The following is a 12,038-nucleotide window of genomic DNA, read 5'->3' as shown; positions in this document are numbered from 1 at the left end:
ATTAATTAAATCACGTACATTTGGCTTAATATGCGGCTTGTCTGTATTTATCCGTATTTGTCGGTTTTTGGTCTGTTTTTCATCAGTTTATCAGTTTTCTTCTGTTTTCCATTTGCTTTTGCTGATTTGTGGCAGCTCGGGTATGAACCCATAGGTTACATATTGCATGGGGTCCAACACCCCAAATCACCGAACACGAGGTCCAACGCCACCTGATTCACTGAGTGCGTGCAACCGGAGTGCGGAATGGGATCTAGCCTCCAGTCACCATCACACACCAATTATGGCCTATGTGGAAGTTAATTTGGATTGGATGTGTGAAATGGGTTTAGATATATCACCTGGGAGCTCAATCGGTCCAAAGGTTACTGTACGGACCCGAATGTGGACTCTCGTCGGGGCCCGCGCGCGACTTGAAATTGCGCGGCTTGGGATTGTTCCACCTTTCATGGGACGCGTGACAGACACGTGTGAGAAGGAGTCGCCACTTATCACTTTACGACTCGAAGGTCGAGGGCAGATAAGTTACCCGGGGTCTAGGGGTATGGAGCACCTAGTTGTTGTTAAGGCATTGGTCTGTGCGGAATCGGAAAGTCCCTGTCCGGGGGTTCATGTTACGTGCGGGCCTATATCCCGCACACCCTATTGGTACTCTAGTTTGTTAGGCTTGCATGTTTTATTGTTTACCGCATGGATTAAGTTGCGCTCGGCTCGCACGTTTTGACACCGTAAATTCGACGAATAAAACAATATCGGTTGAGAAGCCGAGAGAGAAGTAAATCTGTGTGTCAGGGAATTGGTTCACAATCTCGTATTACAGTTCATCGAACCATAGAGGTTGAATCCCTGTGTGAACCAGAGCCATGAGATCTTGGATTTACCTGTGTCTCGGCAAGCATTAGACCAATTCGATTAATTCAACTCTTGGACCGTTCGCTCACCGACTGGAATTCTTACAGAATAAATGTACAAAATAAAATTCTTACAATGCTATCAGAAATACAATAAAATACAAATTACAAATGATCGAATTCCAATCGATTCGCGTTCGGTTATTATTCCGCTCTAACTCACCGTGAGTTTAGGGAAAAAACCGAAGAAATTGAACTCGATGCACGCTCTCACTGAATAGGGCGTTGGACCCTGTGAGTGATGATTAGGGCATTGAACCTTGTGATTGATGATTAGGGTGTTGAACCCTAATATTATTCGACCTAGGGATCAGGCTCGACCCACATGACAAACAGGTGCAAAAAGGTAACACACAACATGTTAATAACAGACAAAGTGTTTGTTACTGTCAAATGTACTTGTTTTAGCAAATTATTAATCCAAGGTACTTTGGCATGCAAATCCTACCCTAGACAAACAAACGCATGCTAATGTTTTAGCATTCGACTTTGGTTTGAGAACCTGACATATTAGATATCCGTAGTCAAGTTTCCTGTGTGTGGATTGATTTTACAGTTGTTTAGTATTGTGACATTGAATTTCCACTGAATTAGCCAAACTCTTGTTTTGACCCTAGATTTGGAATCTAGAATTCCTCTTAACCATTATCTAGTGTTTGGTTAGGTCGAGTGAAAGGTTAATCAGCATTTTGCATGTTTTCTGACAGAGATAACCGTTCTAGTTACCCGAGTCTATGTTAGAATGACAGAAATTCATCAGTTAGATAAGAAAAGGCAATGCAGATGAACCTACACCTGAACAGGTAGCCCGTTCCTAGTTCATACTGTAATGTTTCTGTCACGCTAACCTTAGGAGTATCGCTAAATTGTCAAAAGACGATTTTTCCCTTTATTTGAAAATTGTTTTCAGAAAAGGGGAAACATCGCAATGCGGGCCACCTCGGCCTGTAGCCGGTGTCGACCAATTCCCTGGATCGTCCAGGGTTATGTAAAAACCTCGAAAAAGCCAAAGAACCGGTCGATCTGCACAGAAGTGATCTGGAAAGATCTTCTGTATCCTGACCTAGGTTACCTGGAATCAGGAAAAAAAATCAAGTTGAGACACATAAGCCCTTCTCAGATGTCCATGCTACATCGGACCGCGCGTTTCGAGTTTTGAAATTGATAAGTTTGAAAAGGGCACCGACATCATTTGACAACTCATCGACGCAAGTTATCAGTTAATGGCAAATTCGTATAAACTTTATCAGTGTGAAGTAGGTTTAATCATGTGAGCGTCCCGATTAACCCTTTCGTGAAATTAATGCTTAAGGGTTGTGCCGAATGCATTAATTGTGAAAACGATTCGTGACTTGGCGACCAAGACAGGTCAAGAAACACCGAGGATGATTTGGCCAACGATGGCCGAAACACCCTTTGGTCCTAATAGACCCGAAAGGGTCTCCGAATTGCGAATCCATGCATATTTTGGTTTGGAAAGACATTTCATGTGAGATTCTCGATGTAATTGAACTTGCAAATTACACGAAATCCGAGAACGGATTTAAAACGGGAAGAGGAAGCCTCATGGAACTCGAATAACTCCATGAGACTCTCGGCCAATTCTCCTTGGAGAAAGCCGAGAGGTCTCATGGCTTGTATTTGGTTTCACGAGTTTTCCCCGTCTTGTTTTGAATCGTTTCTCGCATGCTCAAACATCAAACATGTTAAATAACACGGTTAAACGAAAATCGGTAATATCATGATTTAAATAACACATTCAAACATGCAACCATGCACAAACATATTATTTAAGGAATCGATAAAACAATACCGATTTCATGGATGTGAGAAAAAACAATAAAACTCGGGAAACAATTTAAATCGGGGCAAAGAAATCCGGTCTTGACCCAAAAAGGTCAAGAATGCTCTCGGTTACCTCATGGAGAGGTTAACCCGAACGATCTCGGCTTTTTCGGGTTGGGATGGTTTCCTCGACATTGATTTCAATATTTCCCGACATACTAGCACGTTAAACGATGATAAACATGCATGGTGTAATAAGGAAATTGCATAAAATTAAAATTCGGAATTAAAATCATGCTTAAAACCCCTTAAAACTCCATAAACACAACAATAATATAAAAGTCCTAGCTCCTCTAAGTCGGGAATGGTCATACCTAGTCCTGAGAGGCGGGATGGGACCTTCAATAGTCGGGTTGGACCGTTGGTGGGTCGGGTTTTGGGCTGTTTTAGCTTGAACAGACCCGAATGGCAATAACTGACCCGACTGGAAGGGTGGACAGACCCGAATGGCACAAGTCGGGTCGGACGTCGCCACGGAGGCTCCCGATGGAATTTTGAGGTAAGGTCGACGGCCTTGGGTAGCCAAGGGACCCCTCTAGGTGACTGTGGTGGTCGTTTGCTCCCAGAGTTGTCGGGTCGACCCGTACAGTCCTGCAAAAATCACCGAAAACAGAGCACGTCTGGAAACTAGCCCGACTAGGCAGTTTTCGGGTCGAAATTCATAACGGTGGATTTCGATGGAATTTTTGAGCAAGGCCAACGGCTCCTGACTCCTAGCTGACCACTGGAGGTGATAGAAGTGGTCGTTCGTTGAAAAGGGTCATGGACCGACCCGATCGACTCGAAAAGGTGAGAAAATACGGTTGGAAGTTTTGACCCAGCTGGGCCAAAACTGTGCTCAATTCTGTCTGAGCTGATTCTCTAACTTAGAGGCTTCAAACTTGAAATATAAGCTCAGAAATGGATAGAGGGGGTCGAAAACATGTAGGATATGAAGTTTGGTGAAGTTTGGATTTAAGTCGGGATGGATTCCGAGTTAAGGCTTGAGTGTTTTGCTTGGTTTTTGGGTGGTTCTTGCTTGCTGCGATTTTGCTGAAGTTCTTAGGAGGTTGAGAGCATTTGTTTGAGTGAGAAATGCTAGAGAGAGAGTGCTTGAAGGTGAATGTTTAAGTTAATGACATTTAGACAATATATAGGAAAGCTTAAATGCAAGATTAGTGAAGAAAAGTGCAATTAAGAGGCATGGATTAAGAGATCCGAATTTTTTAATCAAGATAGGGATGAAGACTTCTTCAAAATGCATTGATGAGGAAGAGCCAAATGCATTGATGAAGGTGGAGTGTTGAAGTGAAATGGTAGGCTTGATATTTTGAAGAAGGATAAGGCAAGTTGCATGGAGAATATGCCAAGGAAAAGGGCGGCAATGGCAAGGGATAGGGCTGGTCATGGCTGACCCGTGGGCCCTACTGGTTTGAGAGGAAGTTCGGAACAAAGTTCGAGTCTTGATTGATCGCGTGTTCGAGGTTCGTGGCTTAAACGAACGTCGAATTGTCATTGCGCGTGTGAAAAAGATTCAAACGAGCCCAAAATCATCTGTTTTGCTCAAAAGGAAGATTCGTGTGATTTTTGGCTCGGAAGCCGGTTTTGCTTATTTCAGGCGATTGGAGCAAAGTTAGCCGTTTCTGAATGCGCATCTCGTGTCTGCATTCCGAATCGGTCGTTTTGACGTGCATTGTCGATCAGACTGAATTATTGACCCTTAAGCCGGTATTGTCAATGTGAAGCCAGAGACGTCCTAAGAGTTGGAAGCTGGATTTTTCATAATGCTTCTTGAGTTGCATGGGCGAGTCGGAGATCGCTGTAACCTCTGTTTGTTGAGAATAGGGCTTGGAGGATTGAAAAACTGCATCTGAAACTTTAGAATGCTATTTTGAGGGTTTAAATGGATTGTGCGATTCCATCTGAGGATTTCACATTGAGCGTTGAGATAAGCGGCACTGGAATTGCCAACCACCCGACGTCAAGTTTCCGTAAAAAGGGCCTCTGGTTATGAATTTCAGTTAAAAATGATATTTTCTGCTCTTCGAAGGTCACTCGGGAAACCAAATGGGCTTCTGCAGTCTGATTTGCCCAATTGTGTACGTCCGCTGTAGTTTTAGGGGCAATGCATTGGCTAACTTCGTTTGCCGATGTTCCGTCAGATCAGTTTTCGGATATGGTTTTCCGTTGAAAGGTATGCTTTATCTGTCGTTCGGAAGTCATTTGAGGAGTCTATGTGACTTTCGGAAGACAATTTGAAGTATCGCTCATGCTTTGTATGATTGTGGGGCATGGGCGCATCTGATATTTGGAATTAACTTTTCTCCGAGAAACCGGCATTTTTGGACTTCCACTGAAAAGTTGTCTGTCTATAGAAAGTTGTTATGTATAGAGCAGATGATTTGCGAAATGCGTTTGAGGACATTTTTCATTTGTTTGGCATAGATGTGGATTTTTGAAGTCCAATATTGGTTATCTTCCGATGGACGAGCGAACTATCGGAAAATAGGGATGTCCACGTGGTATGCTGGAAATGCCGGTTTTGGACGTTGTTGAGCTCTCTAGTCACTGTGTTGCCCTTTGGTGACCCTTGGAGTCCTTATGTCGTGTGTATATGTCATCTGCTTGATTTTGCTGACTTGAGAATGAATAGTGATTTCTTGCTCTACGGAGCCTTCTTCTGTGATAACGCTCAAGTCGTGGCATTGTTTGCTATTGATGGACATTGTTTGACTTGTGGACCAAAATGGGGTGCTGACAGCTTGCCCCTCTTTGGCTGGATGCTCTGATAGAGGATTCGGCCAAAGATATAGAAGAACCCCGTTTTGGTTGTGATGTCCAATATGGCTTCTCCCAAGACTGTCTTCCTCTTTTTCTTTGGATATGTGGGAAATACCGTACCTAAATGCGAAGGTGAAAAGATGAAATGAGGCATAGGCAAACTTTGCAGTAAATAGGAAGGTGCATAAAGAAAATGCATATTAAAATGTGAAGTGGGCTTAATGAAAAATGCGAAACTTGATGAAAAATGCGAAGCTTCGAGAAAAGGGTGAAGTTTGACTGAAAGAGTTGAGTTTGATAAAAAGTGCGGAGCTTAATGAAAGTTGTGTTACTTAGGTAGGTGCGGAATCCGAAAGCAATAAATGTGGGCTGTATAACCCGAAAATGGTAAATGTTGGGTGTGTACCCCGAAAGCAGAAAATGTTGGATGTGTAACCCGAAAGCAGTAAATGTGTGGATGTGTAACCCGAAAGCAGGAATTGTTGGGTGTGTAACCCGTGTGGGTGTGAAACCTGAAAGCAGTAAATGTTGGGTGTGTAACCCATGTGGGTGTGAAACCCCAAAGCAGTAAATGTTGGGTCTGTAACCCGAAAGCAGTAAATGCTGGGTATGTAACCCGAAAGCAGTAAATGTTGGGTGTGTAACCCGTGTGGGTGTGAAACCCGAAATCAGCAAATGTTGGGTGTGTTACCCAAAAGCAGTAAATGCTAGGTGTGCAACCCGTGTGAGTGTGAAACCCGAAGGTAGTAAATGTTGGGTGTGAAACCCGAAAGCAGTAAATGTTGGGTATGAAACCCGAAAGCAGTAAATGTTGTAGCTGTAGAACAGTGGTGGTGTGGCTGTGTGGGGCGGATGCTGCCCCGAAAGTGCTGATCCGTTAGAGGCACATGTTGCTGGAGTGGTTATGCTTTGCTGAAGATTAGTTTTACTGGCTTGGGCAATCGTACTTTGACCTGTTGGAAGTTTGCCAGGATTCGGCATCTTGTCCTGCAAGACTCGAGTTCTAGGGAATGTGCGCCTACGTATCCCATGTGGTCGGGAATCAGAGTTCGTCGTAGTTCTTGCCGTTTGCAGTACCTGTGATCCAGGCATTACTAGTAAATCATGTGAGAAATACTAACAAGTGATAGGTACAGGTGAGCACCAAAAAGAGCGTCGTTGTGACGCACAGATCTTCAATTTCGGGTTGCTTGAGCAACCCGTGAAGAATTTTACTTTGATAGTGCAAGTGGGTCCCGTTCTCGGAGGCCTAGATAGAGGCCTCCAGGGGCTCCCGTTAGCCATGCATGGGCATATCGAGACTTTCCCGACGATGCCCTAGCAATTCTATTGTTTATTCGACGCGCTCGTCGGCTTTAAACCCTTCTTAATAGGGTACCGTAGGGCGGCTGCATTTGCAACCTGCTTGGGGATTTCTGTTCAGATTCGGTCTGACTCGGTCTGACCATTTCCAAAGCATTATGACTAGACCCCGGAAAAGAATGTCTCGGATTTCGACTTTGTGGTAGCCTATTGAAGGGTGGCTGTGACCCATTTGAAGTTATACAAAGACAGAGAGGAAAGAGAAAGCCTAGGAAGCACGTTGGCCTAGGCTAAAAGGATACACGGATTCACGCTTGCAGGGAGATGTACCCTCATTTTCCTTCGTCCTTCAGTTGTGTAGCCTGTACCAAACTGTTTGGACGGCGTATTCAGTTGCTCACTGTACTTGAGGAAGGTTCCCTCTTGGACGGTTGAATGGTATTGGAGAGCCGATCGGGGATCGTGTTGGAATTGATAAACGGGCCACTTCCCTTGGAGATCCCTTGTCCCCACGATGTGTGAGAGACTAGGGGGCAATTTTATCTATCTCTCGTTTTGCTATCCTTTTGCTACGATCACCCACCTCGGGGCCGCACCTCTTAACCTAAAGAGGAAGAGCTCTCCTTTTGCCACAACCGCCGCAAAGGATTTCCGGTCGTGCCTCTCTTTTACCCTAACTTTTGCCTAGGTGCCCCAAAAGGGATTTTCGACCTAGCGGGCTCAATTCTTTTATCTCTCGAGTTTGCAAGGGCGAAGGGTTCGAAGGATTCAACCTCCGAGTGCATTGTGTTCTGTCTCCATCGAGGAGTGGTGTCTGCTGCTTCCCCTTTTTGTCGGGATTTATTGATTTTTTCGAATTGGCAGTGCCAGAGCTTTAAATCTTGGCGGTGCCTTGTTTTGTTCATCGGTGGGTTTTTCCCGTGTCTTTTCGCTCTATTTTTTTTCTTACAGCTGGGGTTTGTTTTGTGCCCCATGTCTTTGTTTGAAACTCCTCGACTTTGCATTGCCGAAGCCGTTTTGGTGTGCTTTTGCCTCATGGAGACTTGTTGCATGTTGCTAGCCCCATTTTGTGAGGGCCGGTTTTCTTGGAAGTTTGACCCTCGTGCACTCAAAAGTCGAACTCCGTGTTATTTGTCCTTGCAAGCATTACATGTGAATTTCCCCTGTTGACTAGAAAGAAAATGTAGAATTGCCCCGTGAATAGGGAACCGAGGTTGCCCTGGTGCGAATGTTGATTGGGGATGCCCCAGTCTTCATTTGTGGAAGTGGCCTGTGGCAGGCGCCTTGTGCGATGTCTCCAATCATCTCTTGCTGTTCTTTATGGTGCGTGCCTCTTGGAGGGTGCATGTTGCTGAAGTCATTGGATGTTCAAGGAAGACGATTGCATCAATGCTGAGTGATTTGCTCAATTGTCCTCATCTTCGACTTCATAAGGGGTACCTCATCGTCGGACACCTCTCTCGTCAAAGTATAAGGAAAGGGTCCGAGACAAGTTCTCGGGGAAGCGTGAACTCGCGCATCATTTTTCGCCTATGGTCAATGTGCCCCTGTGAAGGATGACAAAGGAGACAACGCATTAGGCGATTATGCAGGGGAATATGTGGTAAGAAATATGGGGTGGTCCCATGAGAAAATCCCTTTTTGTCCCGCGCGCAACCCATGGGGTGCCGCATGCAGACGACATTTGTTTTCGAGAATCTGGTCATCACCACTCTGGAGTGGTTAGACCGTGACTGAGGTCACATAAGCATATTTTCCCTGGTTGCGAGTAGGCATGCGCAGTCATCCTAGGGAAGGCTCAAGGAGCTGGGTCCCATGAGGACAGGCGAGTCGAACAGGTCCAACAAAACTAATAGGGCGTCGCAAAGACTGTCCTAATGTCCTGTTTAAAGGATTTGTTCATGTCGGGAACTTGCTCAGAAATGCATTTGAATGAAAGCAACAGAGAGTTTAAAGAAGAGTGCGTGTGTTACCCCATTGTGTAGTCGGTGGCGACTGCAAGAAGTGAGTGGGACTCATTCTTTGGTTGGAGACATGATTGTGCTAGTATCTCTTGCATCAAGGATTAGATCAAAATACTCCACTGTAATACTGTCACTTGCGCCCTTGGAGTATTATTCGGATGGAGTTGAATCCAAGTCGATTTTGAATTTAGAATGAGCCTGTAAATAACAGCAATTCATTTCAGAATGTGGAAATGCGGAGAACGGGTCAAAATAAGGAGAATCATAGAGGCAGAAATTAAAAACTGTGCAAGGGATTTCATTAGAGTTTATATTACAACCAAAAGATCCCTCTTCCGTCATGTGGCCTATAGTTTTGCCAACATGCGGGAGCTTTATGTACATAAGTAGCCTCATGGAGAGGTCATCTATTCTTCTTTAATCTTGTCCTTTTCGAGGGGGTAAGCGCCGATCATGTTGACAGTCGAGCCTGAGCCGGAGCCGTGTTCAGGGAGAGGATTGGTCTGGACGTTCGGTGGCTTCACCTCATTGAATGAGAGGAGCTTTTTGTCAATCAACTCCTGCAACCGGCCTCTGAGAACATAACAATTATCGGTCGTGTGTCCTGGAGCACCTTGATGAAACTCACAGCGCAGATTTTGATTCTGTACTGTAGGGTCAAAGTTGGGACCAGGCGCCTCCGTTCAGATTCTGTTGCCTGCGAGGAGCTGTGGGAGTTTCTGAGACAGAGGAACAGGAAGAGGTGGATACTAGGGTCGAGGCCTAACTTGGCCTCTGTTACCTTGCTGGGTTCGCGGAGCTGGCCCCCGCTGGGCCGGCTAAGGAGCTCTCGAAGCCGGGGGCCCGCTTTTTTTGCACTTGAAAGGCCGGAGTATATTGTTGACCAAAAGACTGCGGGGCCTGTAGAGGTGCATATGCAGGAGGAGCGGAGTAGTAAATCGATTGAACTGGATATTGTTGCCGCGGGGCAAGATGATACAGCTATGAAAAAGACGGAGCGACATTAACTGCATACTGCTGATGGCCAGGGTGCCTCGGGTTCACCGCACCAACATTAGCGTCACTGCCTTTCCTGTTGTGGGAGGAAGCAGCAGTGACGGCTGTCTTCTTGGAGAATTCACCCTCTCCCTTTCTGACCGGATGGTCAATCCTTCCCAGTTTAATCCCAAGGCTAACCTTCTTGCCAGCCTTTATCATCGCGTTAAAAGACGACATGTGTCCCAGGAGATGCGAGTAGTATGCGCTCTTGAGGGTTTCATGAAAGATCTGGATCTGTTCTACTTCGTCAATTGGAGGACCATGCTTGGCCACCTCAGCACGCCATTGAGTAGCATAGTCCTCAAAGGATTGCTCCTCTTGCATTTCCATGACACTTAACTCGAGATAGGACGGAGCTATGCCAATATTGTAGCCATACTGGGACACGAACTTCTTGGCAAGCTCATACCAGGTAGGAATGTTTGCTGCTTTGAGAGAGGTGAACCAACTGAGTGCTGCTCCTTTCAAACTTTCCTGAAAAGTCTGAATCATGAACTGCTCATATTCCTAGTACGGCATCATGCAGTTTCGATAGCCTTGCAGATGTGGCTTTGGATCCGTGGTACCGTCATACTTGTCAAAGTCGGGAATCTTAATCTTTGGGGGCAACCTCATGTCTGGAAAGAGATTCAGGTCCAAGTAACTCGCGTCGTAACGAGAGTCACTTTCCTGGAGGGCCTTCATCATCTCTTCCATTCGTTTCATCCGGCACTCCTGCTCTGTCTCCGCAGTGGGGAGAATATATGTTGGTGGAGCTTCAGGGGCAACCACAACTTGTACGCCCGGGTTATAGTAAGGAATGTTTAGGATCGATGGAGTTCGGTGTGGAAGGCTTATTTGGGGTTGTGGAGCTAGGAAAGGAAATGGTTCAGTGATGGGAGCAGGAGCATGTGTGCTTGTTGCCGGGAAGACCGTCGGCATAGGAGCAATGTAGATGAGGTTGGTAGCTGATACTGGCATCGGAGGAAGCGCAAGCATAGCTGGATCAATTATCGGCACTGTCATTGGTGGATGAGGGAAAGTCGCCGAAAGTGTTATCGGAAGAGCAACTGCCGGATATACCTCCGGTGCATGTGTCAATGATGGAACAGTCGCCGAGAAGTGTGTTGGCGCAGGCATAGGTACAACATCGCTCTCTGGTGCAAGGGTTGGTGGGACCCAAGGAGACGAATCAACCATTGACCCATACGCAGGAGGCGGGATGGAACTCGAAGAGACATGGTTTGGTCCCCTGAGCAAAGCCATAAGTTCAATGATGTCGGAGGCCATCTGATTAACTGTGCCTTTGAGCGCTGCGATGCGTATAGCTTCATTGAAAGATGGTAAAACTAGAGGCACCAGAGGCGATGGCATGTACATGGATGGCGGGACATCTGGTGGAGCATACGTAGCAGGTGATTGGGACCGCACTGTAGTTGGTGGGGTGACTTCTCCTGAAGGAACTGGTGGATCAATTTCCTCCATCCTTAGTCGATGCCGGGTGGGATAGCGGTGTGATGTCGTCAGTTGTGGTTACCTATGTCCATAAGTGTGTAAGTATGGGAGCGAAAAAAAGGTCTACTAAATTAAACGTGCAAGACAATAATTAAATGAATGAGATGCATGAAATGCATGAATTTCAAAGAAACACTAATGTCATTGCTTGGTTCGATTCAAATTCCTCGATTTATGAAGATGGATCGTTTGATTTTAAAAAGGAATCTAAACATTGAATCGACAATCCATTGCGCTCGGCAGCCGAATGAGCGTCACATAGGACCGAACGGGGCGAAGACGCTGCCGGCAACTAGTCCAAGGGATGTGAGACCTTTCGCGCATTTGCCCGCGTCCAGTCCAGCGTAGCGTTCAAACATGCTGTCTCTCTGTCTAGGCACTCGATAGCTGTCCTTGGGAATGTCTGATCGATGGGTAGATCACTGAAAAGTGACAAGCTGCTGATAATGTTGCGGATGTATGCTTGGTTGGTTAGTCAGAGCATTCCTTCTTGCGGTTGATCTGCTGGTCCAGCGGCACGATGCAATTGAGCCTAGACAAAGAGCCGGACGGACCATCCTTACCTAAATGGAAGAGACTGTCGGTTCAACCTTTAAAATCGAACCAAAGCAATGTCCTAATTTTTTCGAAAACATGCATGCAAGTGCATAATAAATTATAACTGTATCTGTTACAGTGTACAACGCTCTTTGTAAAAACAACAAAATGCCCGCCTAAAAGAAAA

At 45.7% G+C, this 12,038-nt stretch overlaps 1 protein-coding gene across 1 annotated transcript; it reads right to left on the bottom strand.

Moving 5' to 3' along the window:
• Window positions 1-10,327: 10,327 nt before the first annotated feature.
• Window positions 10,328-11,284, bottom strand: LOC116205018 (proline-rich extensin-like protein EPR1). The gene has a single exon (XM_031537440.1). The coding sequence runs from the start codon at window positions 11,282-11,284 to the stop codon at window positions 10,328-10,330; it is 957 nt and encodes a 318-aa protein (XP_031393300.1).
• Window positions 11,285-12,038: the final 754 nt, after the last annotated feature.

Source organism: Punica granatum, chromosome 1 (assembly GCF_007655135.1).
Source record: "Punica granatum isolate Tunisia-2019 chromosome 1, ASM765513v2, whole genome shotgun sequence".
Classification (NCBI taxonomy): domain Eukaryota; kingdom Viridiplantae; phylum Streptophyta; class Magnoliopsida; order Myrtales; family Lythraceae; genus Punica; species Punica granatum.
Note: the sequence above shows the minus strand (reverse complement) of the source record. Positions and strands in the feature narration are given on the sequence as shown.

Coding starts and splice junctions, on each gene's coding strand:
- LOC116205018 (XM_031537440.1), bottom strand. CDS start 11,284: ATGGAGGAAATTGATCCACCAGTTCCTTCAGGAGAAGTCACCCCACCA.